The sequence below is a fragment of the Haliaeetus leucocephalus genome, unplaced genomic scaffold (genome assembly GCF_000737465.1).
Source record: "Haliaeetus leucocephalus isolate CR32 unplaced genomic scaffold, Haliaeetus_leucocephalus-4.0 Scaffold284, whole genome shotgun sequence".
In the NCBI taxonomy this organism is placed as follows: Eukaryota; Metazoa; Chordata; class Aves; order Accipitriformes; family Accipitridae; genus Haliaeetus; species Haliaeetus leucocephalus.
The window spans coordinates 8,011,826-8,028,569 of NW_010972720.1; the positions used below are offsets into that span (position 1 = coordinate 8,011,826).

General features: G+C 36.6%; 1 protein-coding gene across 3 annotated transcripts in view; it reads right to left on the reverse strand.

The window, feature by feature from the left end:
- The window catches only part of FAT1 (FAT atypical cadherin 1), a 105,055-nt gene that overhangs the window by 32,477 nt on the left and 55,834 nt on the right, over nt 1-16,744 (reverse strand). For all 3 annotated transcript variants that reach the window (XM_010570035.1, XM_010570033.1, XM_010570034.1), the window contains exons 5-8: nt 16,057-16,267; nt 11,755-11,894; nt 2,577-2,852; nt 2,147-2,357 (exon numbers count right to left, since the gene is read on the reverse strand). In XM_010570035.1, coding sequence (XP_010568337.1) covers nt 2,147-2,357; nt 2,577-2,852; nt 11,755-11,894; nt 16,057-16,267 — 838 coding nt within the window. The remainder of the gene's footprint in view (nt 1-2,146; nt 2,358-2,576; nt 2,853-11,754; nt 11,895-16,056; nt 16,268-16,744) is intronic.

The following is a 16,744-nucleotide window of genomic DNA, read 5'->3' on the forward strand; positions in this document are numbered from 1 at the left end:
AGTTCATGTTTAAGCCAATTTAAGTATGTACTGAAGCTGAAAGAAAATTATATTCAGAAGTTAACATTAGTAGAATACAAGTTACATTTTATGATCTAAAGTAAGGACACTGCTTTGAAAAAAAAAGAACTGTTTTAATGAATTCACACTTGTTAATCTTCATTACTTATGCGAGTATTGTTTAAATCACTGCGTCAAAATTAATCTTTCTGAATTGGACCAATAGTGACCTCTGTCCTAACTTCCTGTTAATACATATGCAAGTTATTCCCTGTGATAGTATTAGGAAAAAAATACTACCTGCTGAGGATTATCAGCTGCCATTTGATAAACCCTTGTCATCTTTATATTTTCAAATATATAGATGAACTACATTACATACAGCATTCAGCTCATGTACTAAATATGGTAAGATTTAACATTTTACTTCCTTAAAAAAATTACATTACTAAAGCAATGTTCTCAGCATGGAAAAAATTCATTAAGAACTTCTGAGTTATGCACACACGTAGGCAAAAGGTTTTTTTTTTGTTTGGGTTTTTTTTAGTGGAGGCTCTAAACACAGTGGCATTCTTAGAATATCCCATTACAAATCTAAGCAGCCATTACAAACATTTAAGGAATGTTCCTTCCATATGCTTAGAACATCAATTATAATGCTTTAACCTCCCAATAGATCACAATCCTGTAAAACAGACCTAAGGAAGTCTTACATTTACTCCTACAAAAAGCTAGAAGAAAGGAAGAGAACAGGGTGTAACTTCATTCTAGACAGCATGCACACACATTTTTTTTCTTGCCATGCTTTGGTATTCGTAAATCAAGCACTACTGAAACAGAAAAGGCAAGAGAAAAGTTTCACGGACATTAGCGTCCTGCTTAGTAAAAAGGTCATCTCTACAAATAGAAGAAAACAAACATATTTTCAGCAACTTATGAGACACTTAAATACATTCTTACTCTTCAGAGTATCATAATCAAAGCTTTAATACAGTGTTATGTTTTCATATCAAAACAACACTTTGGGGGAAGAAAAGGAAAGTATTTACAGTTTTACAAAGCAACTTGTGCAAATGTTTTTTTTTATTTGACATATGTCACCTTGCATGCAACAGTAACTGAATAACTTTTTACCTACTGTTCTCTTTAATATACAGCTTCTTATGATTGTTACTGGGATTTTTATTTTAAATTACTTTCTACCTTGAAAGTAGTACTTCACATAGGTGATGAAATTTAAATAACTTTTTTTTTCCAGTCATAGTGCCTAAATAGTTCAGGACCTTGGTAATGGCAGGGTTCTATCTAGATTTAATGGATTGAACCAAAATTCACTTCCATCCAGTAAGTGAACTCATTCAATGTCATCCTGTTTTCATATTATTCAAAACTGCAATCATTTGAATTGCATTGTCTTAGGCAAGTTCAGAAAGATACTCTGACATTAAAAATAAGCAGCAGCATCCAATGCTCTTCCCTGGCCTGAAAGGAGCCTTAATGCCAAATTGACCAGCTATGAAAGACTTTCTTATATATTTTTTTGAGCTAGAGTAGCAGTCCCACTATCTAAAATCAGCCAGAGGGAAACATGCAAAGCAACCCCTTCCTTGCTACATCTATCAGAAAGTTTAACTTAAAAACTAGGACTATTTAGTGGTTAAGTATATGGATATTTATAAGTTATTTTTGAGCTCCTTTCTTTCACGTTGTGCTAAACATGAAAGCACTTGTCTCAGGCTCTTACTCTTTTCATCAAATCCTTGCTCTGCCTATGCCACCAAATACCACTTACATTACCAAAAAAGAATGCTTTTTTTTAAGATGTCAATTTAATGCTTCTGTAATTTCTAAAGGACACACCCCCCGTTAAGGGTTTAAAGGTAGCTTTTTCTTCTAGTACTACTAAAATGTGCCAAATGTATCTAAAGGTTAACACAAATAGCTAAGGGAGGGAGATGAATATTTGTCATTGTAGTTTTCTTTTAAATGTCCTGATGCTGTATCTTAAATACATCTCACAGAATATGACACATACACCTGTACAGCCCTCTTTTTTATAGCTATTTGTTTACATGTCTACAGCTGAAACAAAGTATCAGCAAACACTGTTTCAAAATTAACTGAAGATGCAATTAAGTCAATATACCTGATTCAATAGAGTACAAAATTTCTGCATTTTTTCCTTTGTCCTTATCTAATGCTGTAACCTGGAGTACTGCTGATCCAACAGCTGCTGACTCATACACCCGTCCTTCATAGGAAGAGCTGGTGAACCATGGTGCATGATCATTTGTGTCACTAACATTAATGATGATTCTAGCGTAGTTGCGCTTTACAGGAACATCTTGATCTCGAACCTGAAACAGTAAGCATATTACTAGTAATTAGCACTGTTATTTCAGTAGTTCATCAAATATTAGTAATAATTCAAGGTTCAATCTGTACCAGCCACAGAGACAAAGACTGTGCACAAATTAAGCATATAAATAAATGTTTGAATTAAGGGCACAAATTAAAAAGACATCAAAAAAGATCTGTTTGTTTTTGACTACAGAATAAATTTTGTGTTTATTTACCATTACTGTGAGAATATGCTGGTTCATGGTCTCATGATCCAGTTTTTCTGAAGTATAAAGAGAGCCAGTTCCAGGGTCCAGACGAAATTTTTTAAGACTGATAGGATCAGTGCTGCCCTGCATAGTATAAATCAGTTTATTCTTCTCATCTCTGTCTGTGGCACTGACTTGCAGAATTTCTGTCTCTGGTATGGTGTCTTCAGGTATAACAACTTCGTATTTTGAAGCAGAAAACTGAGGCCTGTGATTATTTGTGTCTATAACTTTGATGTAGACCTGAAATGATATAATGGAAAGGGAAAAGTGTTGACGGTATTTGGGAAACAGAGGTGAGAAGAGGATACTTCATTAAAAATCAGACAATAATACTGAATTAATTCCACCCCAAGACAATTTTTTTTTAGGGAGGGGGAGAGATCTAAGAGTTGTAGGGAAGAAGAATCTCACTAAACCCAAATCTGCCTCACCTTTCCCAAAGTCAAACCAGAAACCTATATGATCAGAAATGCCTTAGGCAAGATATCTTAAAGGGAATGATACCTGTCTAAAGCAAGATGAAGAAGAATTCCTTAGTAATTTTGAAATTAAAAAAAGAAAAAAAATCAATATGGATCCCAAGATGAGTAAAAACCTTATTTGTACAAATCTGGAATTTTAAGCAATGTTTTCCAAGGAAGCAGATGCACTGTACTCCTCCGTGCCCTCACATGGGAACAATCCTCTTTCAACTCCTTACATTTCCAAGCCTAGGCAAGAATGGAAAAGTGATGGAATTCCCACAAAAGTGTATTATTTCAAAGAACCACAGGTATTGTTAGCTCTTCTTCAGCAATGTAGCACAATCTCAGCATAGGTAACTGGTCACCAACACAATTTCTCTGTAGTTACAGTTATATTAACTTTGATGCTTCAAATTGCATTTTCCTACAGAAGTTCAGCTGGGTTCACCTACATGCTATGTAGGCAACGCTCTCTATGTCTGAATAACAGTAATGTTCACTGGAACAATGGAAGATCCCCGCACACCCACTTGCCTTCCACAGCATAAAACTCTTGTATAAAAAGGCTAAGACACTCAGCCACCATCCTGTTCCTTCAGTAGTGGTAACATCAGACAAGTGACAGTAATGCAGAGGAGTTGGCAGGTGGACAGCAAAGCTCTAATAACACGTGGCTAAATTCAAGTTCTTTGTGCTGCACATACAGTCACGCTTTTAGCCACCCAAAGGTTAGCTGCTCTGTATAAATTAGTTAAGTGCCATCAACAGGTGTTTAAAATAAGTACTTATGATATCATAAGTGGGTTAAATTGTTCTTTGAAGATACTTATTGCTTTCCATTGATAACTGGTGGAGTCTAGAGATATAATTTAGATAGGGTACCAAACCGCATAGAGTAGACACTAGATGAGTTGAAACCTGATGGTGCCAAATAATAAGGAAATGCCATACATCTCACTACAGGAAGAGAAAAGTTCCTCAACTTCAACCTTGCAAAACTAGCACCTTATGTTAAAACTTGTACCAAGGAAAAACAGGTATTAAGTGTATCAACAGGAGTCATACTAATTCCTAAAATATTTATTTCAGATACAGGTATATTATCCCAGGTTGCAACTACTCCCTAAGCTCCAATACAACAAGTTCTTTCTAATGGTAATTTTTAAAAAAGGCTGAAAACATTTAAATAACTTCCAGACAGACATAGGCAGTCCTTGGATATACTCTACAAATGCTACCAAGAGTTTAGGAGACTGTTAGAAGGGGTTTATTCTAAGTAACAACAGGAAGACTTCTGCATCTATGTAATGAAGTCCTGCACCAACCATGGGGCAGACTGATTAATGGAAGTTGAGAATCCGGGAACACAAAGAAGTGGGTGTGGAACTCTTGGGATAACTTTGTATTATAACATAGGAATGCTGTCCCAAAAACTGGGATATTGCCCGCTCTGGTAGCTGAAATAACTGTCACCAGAAAGACTATTTTCACTGAGAATTTCACTCGGATAATAAAAAAGAACAGACATGCATATAAGAGGGAATATAGGAACAGAGTTGAAGATGGCAAATGTGGAATCTCAAGAGTTAGAAGCCAGATACAGAATAAAAAGCCAGGTAAGGCATAAAAAGGGTTTTAAGTTTATTTGGAACTGTGAAACAATCTGCAGGTAAGCAAGACCACCAGGAAATATAAAGCACAATTATGGAGGAGGAAAGCGCATCCCATATTACAATTTTGCCTCAGTCTTATCCATGAAGAACAACAGGGAGCATGACCCTGCACAAAACAAAATAAAAATGAGACACTGGCAAAGCAATGGTGCTGCAATAAGCTGCTAAATGGAAACAAATCACCAAGAGAAGATGGCAGCCACCCGCAGGTTCTGCCGGACTGCAGAGGGGGTCAGGGGAAAGATGGTAATCCTCCTAATGTAACACACCCTGTTAATACTACTGAGCTCCACCTCCAGACCACCAGTCAGGGCGGGGAGCGGGGCATGTGCGTGTATGTGTGTACACAGTAGCGTCCACAGCCACACACACAAACCTCTAACTTTTTTAGTAGATGTAGTCCTAGGCATCGCAGGTCACTGAGCTATAGTCCAATGTATAGTACACCTAGGGAAATATTCATAAACATAGGTAGTTTTTTCAGTGTTTTAAACAGTCTGTTAGGATAAATACAAACTATCACTGCAGAGGAAAATGCCGCCTCTCACAATTTATTAGAGTTCTCGGAAAACGGAAGAAATAGGAAATAAACTAAACATTTGGCACATTGATAAAATCCCTTGCAAGATATTGCTATGGAAACTAAGGAGTTTGTTTTTGTCATGGTTTAAAAACTGATTAAAGAAGGAAACAATGGGTTGGAATAAATATTGATTTTCAGTGGGAAGAAAAAATTCATGGTAAGTGACCCAGGATACATATTAGGTCGAGTTTTTAAATATATTCACTAACAAATTCAACTGGAAAATGAACAGCAAGAATGAAAAGAATATGACCTTAAATATGTGATTTTTTTAGATTGTCATGATTGGAGAGGATGTAATAAAGTGACACAAGCACTGTTGTTGGTTTCTTTTTAAATTCTGGATAAATAAAATACATTTTAAGGCATCTTAGAAGAAGAAATACCGAAGGGTCCAACACAGTCACTTAGACAGCATTTTAGTAACAACACCTGCTCACCGAACACTGGTGGTCAGGAAAATTAAAAATGAAACCAAATGAAGATGGCCAACAAATTAAAAAAAAAAAAAAAAAGGCAGAAAACCCCAACCCTCAATGCAAATCAAACTATACAAATATTTTTGTATGAATAAAAGGTTAAAAGACAATACACAACTACAACAATTAATGGATACTATGCTTTCAAAACGAACACATCAACAATTTTTTTTATTCCATTCCCACCCTCAAGAGATTATTAAATCACTCAGAAAAGCAGTAAGTGAAAAGATAAAGTGTCAAATTTGATGAATTTAAATCAAAACTCTTATTTAAGTGCATGCCTATTTCCCCCCCTCAAATGAGGAAAATACAAAAACTTAAGTCAAAACGGGAGGCGAGAGGGAATGCAACTCCAGAGCAACTGTGTTAGATGAATCTTCAGAGCAGAAGACGTAGCTACCTGTGCTGCTGGTACTACACCAAATGAATACAGTAAAACAGCATTTCTAGAATGGAGCACCACAAAAAACTGTGCAAAGTACTAAGTTAAATGCCAGGAACATAGTGACTGTGAAACCAACATTGGTACCTGCAAGACTAACCACATAGTCCAACGAACCAGCTTAACTGAGAAGTGATCTGTTGATCATACCGTCAGAAGGACTTATCATCAAGTTCCTCTGGTATTAGCTACTGAAGCAGTTAGAATGACCTTACCGCTAAACACATAAGGAGACATCCTCCAAAAAGGTACTGTAGGGGGCTAAGCAGATAAGGAGATAGCTCTTCAAAATGTACAGCACTATTAAATATGAATTATTAACAAAAATATTGCTAAGGAATAAACATAATGACTCAGCTACTATGAGTGGCTTGCTCAGGTATTCCATTACTTGTCAAATTACTTGCTCAGGCATGCAGTTTTTCTCCACACTGGTAAACACAACTACAAATACACAATTTGATCTATTAGCGCAATCATTTTACATGTACCTAAAATCCAAAGTTTATCTTAGACTCAAGTGAAAGGTGTTTTAGCTACATACTTTGGGATTCATTTCTCACTCACCGATGTTGTTAACTTTACGCCCCTCCACAGATTCTGTTGGACAAGCATAATGTGAATCGATGGGCACCCTTTCGGTAACTTGGCTGAGCTGCTCTAATAAGGGGAGCAGCAGATAGGGCAAAAGGAATTACTCCCCTCTATTTGACACTCACCGGTAGGACGGTAGATCCACTACAGTTTTGGGCCCTGCAGCCTGAGAGAGTATCTCGAACTCAGTGAAAGGCCATTAAAATCAATGGGGATCTATAAGCTCTCAATGCACTGTGTGAAGGGAGGACTGCAGGAGAGCCAGACTCTTCTCAGAGATGCACAGTAAAAGGACAAGAGGTGACACTCACAAGCTCCAATAAGGGAAACTACAATTAGACATAAGAAAAAATTATTTTCAAGGAGGGCTGTTAATCACTAGCATAAAAATATGTCCAAGGAAGAGGTGTCATGCCCTGTCATCCGAGGCACTTAGAACCTGAAAAGCCCCTGAACAACTTGATCCAACTTTGCAGTTTGCTCTGCATTGAGCAGGAGTTTTAACTAGATGAAATCCAGGGGCTCCTTCCAATCTAAACTATTAAATAAATGTACTAAGGAAGCCCTACTTTCAAGACAGGGATTCTTACTGATGCTAAGTGACAGGTGCTAGCTGTGCAATTTCCTTTTAAGTGTAAATGGACCAAATTTTCATGTAAAGTGTTAAGGCCTTCAAATTAAATGAAAGGCACCTGAAGTAATAATTTTGAGTGCAATTTTAAAGACCCACACAGAAAAATATGGGTTTGTGCGCCTGAGACAAAATACATGAAGAGCTTGTTTTATTCTAAAGTAACGTGTAATACAATAAAAACAGCTATTGAGCATTTCTCAATGAAATTATTAAGATTAAATTTAAATGAAATAAACTAATATTATCTCTTAAGAAAGAGGTTGCATATTTAGAGGCACACTATAGAAAAGTTTGACATTAACAGACCATAATGTGATCTCTGAAACAAAATGGTCTGATACTAAAGAATCCTGACTCATTTTGCAAGGCCATGCAAGGGCTGTGTTGCACAACTGCCCTCTACTCACAGATCTCACTGAGAGCGATGCAACTTGGTTACACAGACAGAGAACAAAGCAGCCTAGGATTATTTAGGGGAAGGACTTGAAATCTATTAATTATTTGACAGGTGAAACCTAAATTTGCACAGGAATACACTGATTACTGGTAAGTTATAAAGGACATATGTGCCATTGACAAAACATGCTCAGTGCATAATATTTAAACGTGATGTTCCTTTGGATTGTTTTAATCCAATCTTTCATTTGCTGATTCTATGTGGAGTTTCAAATCTACTCCTCTCTCCATTCATAATTACATTATGGTTACATTGATGTGTTCAGAATCATTTTTCTCAACAAAAAGTTGTACTATCCAGAGATAACATAACTGCATTCCAGTTCTAAAACGTCTCTGTGGAGCAGTGTGGTGATCTCAAGCAAAAATACACCTTTAATCAATGAAGAATACTCTATCCTTCCTTCCTAAAGCATAATATCCATATAAATTTTGCATAAAACAAGATTAAATATTCTGCAACAGCACATCAATAGGTAAAATGCTGCAATTAGCTTTAAACCATCTTAAGTATTACTTCCAGTGCAAAAAAATTGATAGACATAGCAATGACTGGAAGTGGCTAGAGCTAGAAACGGGATTTTTTTTTCTTTTCTTTCTGTTTGTTTTCCCCAAAAAAGCAACTCAGTAGTTCATATATTGCTACTTACAGCCTGTGAATAACCTTTTCTATTTCAAGCCAAAACATTATAAAACTAAAACATAAGTACATTGATTTGTTTTTTTAATGATATTCTTTCCTACTGTGACACTAGTCATCTCTAACATCATCTGTCAAACACCACTACTGTAGGCCTGGAATTTGTTTGTCCTTGTTTGCATCATGCATTTGGCATTTAGATGCACGCAAAATTCTAATAGCCTCCACGCCTACTGCTGCTGTATTTTTCAAAAAGCTATTTAACTGAAGTCCTGAAAGAGGCAAATGCTCTACAGATGTTAATGGCCTGAGGCCAGCAAATGCCTTCTAGTTTCAAGTCAGATTCAATACACTGCTTTTACACAATAAGAATTTCATTTCTTATCCCCCTCCCCAATGTCCTGAAAATGTAATTTCCTTTTTCAAATTAAACGTAAAATTACTTAATCTGCTGTTAATCAAGGTCTGTTAAATTGTTTACTGTATTTCCCATGTTTACAGCAATTACTTTGTAAGCTGAAAGCTGTGTATAGCATATTGTTGTTCCTAATGTATGCACTCAGTATTCAGAATTTCTCTTGCCTGTCACTCCATTTTAACTGTTTATCAGCTCTTAGAAGAATCCAACACCACATCAACACTCAAACTTTAATCATCATTATTTCAGCAGTGAGTGATGGAATTTACAGACTGGCAGCCATAAATCACACCTTCAACTTTGATTTCATATCAACATTTTTAATTCTCCTGAAGTTAAGTCTCATCTGAAATGCATCTTCTTAATGATAGCCCTGAGGGCTTAACAGATTAGTCCATTTGGGTGGGCCAGGAGTTACAGAGGATGTAAGAGAATCAGTTAAAATCAGGAGTCTGTTCATGCACCCACAGTTGCAGTTTGAACTAATCCATGCTCCTCAATCTATATACCACAGTAATGCAGGACTCAAACAGCAACAGCATAACTTGTGCTTATCCCACAAGCAGGGGAAAAAGGAAGACAATGCAAAGGAAGTCTTTGTGCTCGCTTGTAACAGAAACCACAACCCTCTGCTCCTGCCAAAACTCTAGCTAAGAGGAAAGGAAAGACGCAAAAGAAAATCATACAAAAAGCAAATCAGAGAAATAAGAGACAATAAATTTGAGATTGAGATTCTTCTGCAGAACATTGCTGTGGTAGATGTTTATAATGTTCACTCAGCTTTACAAAATACTAAAATAACAAATTCATTTAAAGAAATTGGACAAAAGCTACACTGTACACTTTCAAGAAGAACTAAATGAATCACATAACCCAGAAGAAAAGAAGGGGTGAGGGTTAAAGTATTTTTGTGACTTTCCAATTCTTGGTTGTTTCAGAAGACAAAGCAGATTATGGTTCAAATGTGACAGCTCAGGACGCCTGCATAAATTCAGCTATATAAACAGCAGCACTGGATTGAATATCTGCACTCATCAGGACCACGTACTCAGCCTTTACTAGTTCCCAGGCTACCCCAACACACTCTGCATGGTGGCATTTTTGACTGCATTCTTGGGAGGGAGGGCAATTCTGTGTGGAAAGCCTCTTGCTGTCTTTCTGACTTTCCTGGCAAAAGGAATTCTCTTTTAGCTGGATTTGAGTTTCTTCTAATTTTTTTTCCAAACTAATTCATGCCTTCTATCCAGCATTCTGTAATAGGCAGAAATGAATCTGCTCAATATTTTTACTACAACTAGGCAATAAATTTACAGCAGGATTGTCCAGACCTTTTATGGTGGTTATCAGCACCAGAAGCAATGGCACCATGGCTATGATAGCGACAAGTTCTTACTAGGGGACATGTTGTCGTGTTTGGAGATTCATGGCCTAGAATATCACCACAATTGTCACCATTAAAGGAAAAGGAAATTGCTAACCTTGCAATCTTCTGCTATCCAATTTAGTCTATTTGACCTATCAAGCCTCCAGACATGCAGTCAGCTCAATAAAGTTTCTGTTTTAAATCCTAAACATTGACAAGAAACATCTTTCCCTCTGACCGAAAGGAGAAAGACAACATATAAGACATTAGAAAAGACAACATAAAAACATACATACTGCACAGAAGTTGAACATCAAGAAATTGTGTTCATAACACAGATTTTCCATGTACAGAAAAGACAGCAGCAACCCACTTATTGCTCTTTGAGCTCCTTAGGGGTAGGTCAATGACGGACATAGATAACACAGACACATCACTGTCCCAATTCAACAGTCTTAAATCAGTAAATACATCTTTCCTTTCTATTTGGAAGAAAAGCCTAGCTCCTCTATGCTCATGGCTCCATTCACACCAACCTCAGCAAAACCCTACTTCCAAATATATTCAGGTTCTGGGCTGGGGAAATAAACTAGATGGCGATAACAGGAGGGGTATACATAATAACCTACTTGACTATGAGTTACTTCCAGTAGTGTCACAAAAGGCTTCTGCCTAAAAGTGAACCTATTAGTCCAAGTGCAAAGAACTGCCACCACCATGGAGCCTTAGAAAAGAGCTAAATTGAAAAAATTTGGTTTGTCTGAGATAGCTGCTTTTTGGAGAGTGTTTGGCAATCTCTACCTCCACTGAAGCTAAAAGAAAGTACTCAGTAAGATACACAGAGATGCTACCAACTAAACCTTTTTTCTACACGTACACCACGCAGAAGGAGCAGCTCAGTTTCATAAAACTGTACTTCGATATTGTACAATTTGTCATTCACAGATCTTGGGGGGGGATGACACCAAACAACCTTACAATAGTCTTTTAAATTTCAAGTGAAGTAATCATATTATTTGGTGATTTGGGGGAGCTGGATAAAGAGGGGTAATTCAGATAAGAAGTATTAATCCTTTTCTTGTGAGTACACCATGCATGGAAAGGCTTAGTTTCTGTTTTCATTTACTCAGCTGATGTAGGAACATGAAATAACTTAAAAGCTGCTGATTCAGACTACAGCATAGTAACACACAGCCTTCCACCTGGACCGCCAAACAACATGGCTCTACAAATATCAGAATCCACTTCTATTTTAGACAGAGTCCCTTATTTATATAAACCGTATTCATTGTCCAGGATAAAAAAAAAATGGTAAGGAGAAAATGCAACACCCTTCCCACCCCCCAGCTACAAATTCCTTCTTCCATAAGCGCTTTATTAGAAAGTCTATTACCTGAGTGCTGATAGATCTGGTTCCATCTGTTGCCTCTACAGTCAAGTTGTAATTTGATTTCTGTTCTGCATCAAGAGGTCTAGCGACAATGATAGTTCCAGTGCCCTTGTCCACATCAAATCGACTGTCATAGTTGCCACCTTGTTCAGGAAATTGGGAGAGGGAGAAGTTCATAAAACACAGCACTGTTTCATTGTTTTGATGTATGATTGTGTTCTATCTTCAGATGCTTAATGGAGGTGGAACTACATACACATATACTTATATATACACACTTATTTTAAACCCTTTGGTTTATTTTTTCTGGTAATGTCATATGCTGCTACTTACGGATATTTAAAACTGATCAGTTTTGGACAAAGCTGATTTGTCTGGCTCATGGAAAGTTAGCAGGTAGATTCTTAGCAAGATTCTCTACTTTTTTTTTTTTAAACAGAATTTGAAGATTCCAAATAGCAGTAAACTGAGAATTACTAGGTGAACTGTGATTATTTTGTGCAGACTGTCAGGCTAATTAGTGAAGAACATACTTCGTATCAAAATAAATGAAAATCCCAAATCAGACACACAAAGAGTACAAATTACTATACTCATACATGACTACAGATAAGGTTGAAAAAGCTACAGTACCTCCAAAGGATTGTTATCTCAATGATGAGTATCTAAAGAACTCACTATCTAACTCCTACTGAGATAAGCTGGACTCAGATGAGTGCTAAATGTTTAAATGCCCAATGTTTAAGTATGGCCAAGCTCCTTTTCTGAAGCAAATTATCTTAACTTCCCTTGTGAAACTTTCAAAATACCCTTTGAAATATAGTTAAATAACGTGTAGATCAATAGCTACACTTAGTCGTTTAAACATTTAATTGATCATCATCATGCCACACTGAGCAGACTGTCATGAGAACAGTGTCCATTAAGTCCAAATATTGTTAGCAATGATAAATACTGCCATTTAACTACAATTGCTTTAGACCTCTCAAACTGCCTAAAATGGAGGAATCAATTTTTATTTTGGTCAAGCCAGTGTTAAGATATGGCAAACCAATTTCTCCTAATTATATGCATGTGTTTTTCTAATTATATTTTACAAGGATAGCATTCAGATATCATCTGAGTGCCTTTTATTTTTTTTTTTTTTAAGTTTTTACATGCTATGTTTGTAAATCACTAAATGCCTTTTATGAAAAGCCAAAGCTAGAAGTGAGAGGGTGAAGTTCCAAAGGTTGCAAATTTATACTTAATCCAAGAAAGAACAATAAATACTAAAATGGGCCCCCATTCACATGTTAAAAGGATTTCACCTTTAGATGGTTCCATTGCATGACAGACATATCAGTTTTGGAAAGATGGGCTGGATTCTGCTTCGCTGGATTTTTAAGATATTTGATAATGACAAAGATAATGTAATTTTTCAGTTTCACTGAAAGCCAACTCCTCTTACTGGCCCAGCAGCAGTTTCTGAACCACACGAAAGGACACCATGAAATGCAGCAGCTTTTTTTTTTTTAAATTTTAACAGGTGTACATTAGATGTTTTAAATGGGCTTTGTGCAAGATGTCAGCTTCAAAAAGTGAGTCTCTAGCTTTTCTTTTACAGCTGGCATGAGATATCATTTTCTCAGATGTCTCAATGAAGTAATCTCCATTTTAAGGGAAGAATAGGGTGAATGGGTATGAATCTGTTCTTTCCGTTTCCCTGATACAAGGACAAACTCTCTAACCAACTTTCTTTTTCTTCCTTATCAAGGGTATCACAAAGGCCTTGCCTAATTTTTGTAGTAGTATGATATCTGGTAATCCGCTGAAGCAGAACTCAACCCAAACTTCTGCATCTGGTACACTAGAAGTGTAACAGCAAAGTTTTGGCCAAAGCCAAAACTGGATGCTCTGAATTGATGCTGTATAAATGTAATGACGACAAAACAAAACAAAAACGAACCTGTCACAAATGCAACTGTGAGCACTTTGATTTCCGAAGGGTTAATAAAATAAATATTTTATAAATGTACGCTTTCATTTCAGATCTCATAATCTGGTAATAAATTATGTGATCTCAGCAGATACCTTCTGCTGTACAGTTCAGGTCACAAGCCATCTGAAAGATGTAAAATACTTCACTAGCAAGCTTGTCTCCTGGCTCAGCCAAAAAGAAAGAAGCATGGAAAGCAAGCACAGAACACAAAGGAAAGCTGTCAATCAAATTAATTCATGCTATTAGATACAGTAAAAGAGGGCAGTAAAGTGACCACCTGTAAGAGTAGCTGATAACTTCACAACATGATCACATATCAAATTTTCCAAAACACTAAGAAAACAGTCAAATTAATTTATTTATTTTACAGTGCATGGACAAGTTCTGCTCTTTCCCCTTGGAGTTTTCTATACATGTCTTTCTAAAAATAGCAGGAAAAGATCATCTATTTTCTGCGTTAAGCATACAATAAAAATTCTGTAAGCGTCCAAACTGTGCTGCATGCTTAGAAGGAGCAAATCATAATACTATCATCAGAATTCTATTCAGATGTACACACTGTTCAGAGTACACAGCAGTTGAAGCAAACTAAAAAGAACAATAGAAAAGCACACCCCCAGTCTAATTAACAAATTTTGCTAATAAAAGACACCAGGAGACACCATTGCTGTACTCTGACATCTGAGGCCTCTTCTATCTACTGTCTTTCATCTCCACGAACCACTCACCTTTTTCTGACAATATCTCTTTCTTAGCCTTTCCTTTAATAGACTCCTTCTGGTCTACAGATGTTTCTGTTTGCTGTTGACTGGACAACCCAGTTTGAATTGGAGCACATGGAACCTTCTCCTCTCTCCTGCTCACTTAAGTCATCTTAATATTTTCTGCTTTTCTACTCCCATATCTATCTGTGTGTGTATGTTTGGGAGAATAGTAAAAGAGCAGCAACTGTTCCAAAATACCTCTAATGCAGAGAGTTTTGCCCCTATGAGAATGCAAGAAGGCATATCGAACACTACACTCCATCTACATAGTTGTACAGATCTCTTACCCCTCGATTTGTCTAAAAGCAAACACTTTTTATTCAACTGTGATTTATTTGGACAGAAACTAATTTTTTTTCCAGAATATATTAGAAAGAACCATTAAAAAAAAATTCCATGTAAATATTTAATACCTTAGCAATGTTTATCAATATCATCACAGGTTGTTCACACACAAAGTGTGCATTTAGGGAAGAGTTGTGTCCGTTCTCAGGTGCTTGAAGTTTTCCGAGAACACCCTCAAGTATTTGGCATTTATATATTCCTGCTACATGTATCAGTTTTACAAACTTTGTTTTTAACTGTTGCTGTTCTCAGCATCCCATAGGAAATACATACCAGCAAAACAGACCTTTAAAGTAACTAAATTTTTAAGAAATAATAAAAAAAATGCTCTCCCCAACAACTTACCACCATAATCATGGCTAAAATTTTCAGTACTAACCAAGGTGAGAAAGAGCCTTCTCTCTTGTGAATGTGGTGGAAAAATCCCAATCTGATAGGGTTATCTTAAGCCCAGAAACAGTTCACTACAAGATACCTCTCCTGAAACAAGGCTCTACTGTTCTCCTTGATTCTAAAGCACATAACATATGACAGAATGTGTTTTTAGTATCAGCTATACAGTGACCACTGTGTATTCCTGGTGCTCATAGGTCTAGTGAGTAAGCCTAAAATTAAAAAGCACTATTCATTTTGTCACCACAGCATCAACATATAGTCATATTACTGAGTAGGATTCCCTTTTCAATGGTAGAGGCTAAGGTATGATAGAGTAGTAAGAATATGTACAGGAAGAAGTTTGCTGGGGTTAGGAACATTGCAAGCTTTCCTTTTAGTACTGAATCAAGGGACAGCAAACTGAGAAGCAGCCCAGAGGACAAGAAACCAATGTGAACAGTGTAATCTCTCTTTGGGTGTGCTGTCCTGATTTGCACAAAACTGGCATTTTATTTCTTTCCCCAATCTACAGTCTATGAGATTGATTTGCTTAGTTTTAATTTCACTGACAGAATATTCATAAGTCATTTCCAAAACTGCAACACAGCAGATATTTTGCAATGTAATTTTAATCTTTGATATATATGGTGGCATTGATAAAAATTTAAGTCATTTTAATTTATAATGAAATAAGGAAAAAATATGCATCTACAGCTAAAGAATGCCAAACCCTTGCATTATTTAGAAGAGTGATTAAGAAATGAAGCTGCAATGAGCCCTCCAGTATCTCAGACTCCGTGCATTTGTTTCTAATAATTAAAGCCTTTAAGGCATCCTTACCCGTTATGTCAAACCAAAGTGGTGTTCCAAGAGGTTCAACAGCTATTACGCCAATCATGTGAGCAACTGGGTCACTTTCCATCACCGTAAAAGAAAAAAATGTTTCCTCAAAATAAATGGGCTCTGTGGGTGGGATGGGCTTTGGAATCCATTCTATGTGAAGCCGTGTAGTTGATGATTTTTGTGGACGACCATTATCTACAGCTTTAATCTGTGAAACAGACACATCTTTTAGGCTACAGGATCACATAAATCACGATGTCACATAAATGGAAAAGCAGTAATAAGCTCCAAGCACGTTTGCTTGTGTGAGATATATCCAAAAAGGTTAAGTGCCTCTCAGAGTGCCACTTGCCCTTCATTATCTGGGCAGCAAATGGAGAAAAAGCATGCAGCACCTGATAGTAGCACAAAAACTGTTACCATAAATTCACTTTTATTTTGCTTTCTTCCTGAAAAAGAGTCAAACTGATTGTTTATGTTCCCTCATCATGTTCATTATCTGTCAAGTTCTGGAAAAGAACAACAGTTTCTTGATTCACTTTCTCAACACAAACATCTGAAATCATCTTTTAAAAACAAACCAACCAACCAACCAACAAAACAATACTTCTGGATTTGCTGAAGCTTTCTTCCTTCAGATACTGCAGTCACTCAGCTGCCAGCTACTGAATAAGAAGTGATGAGA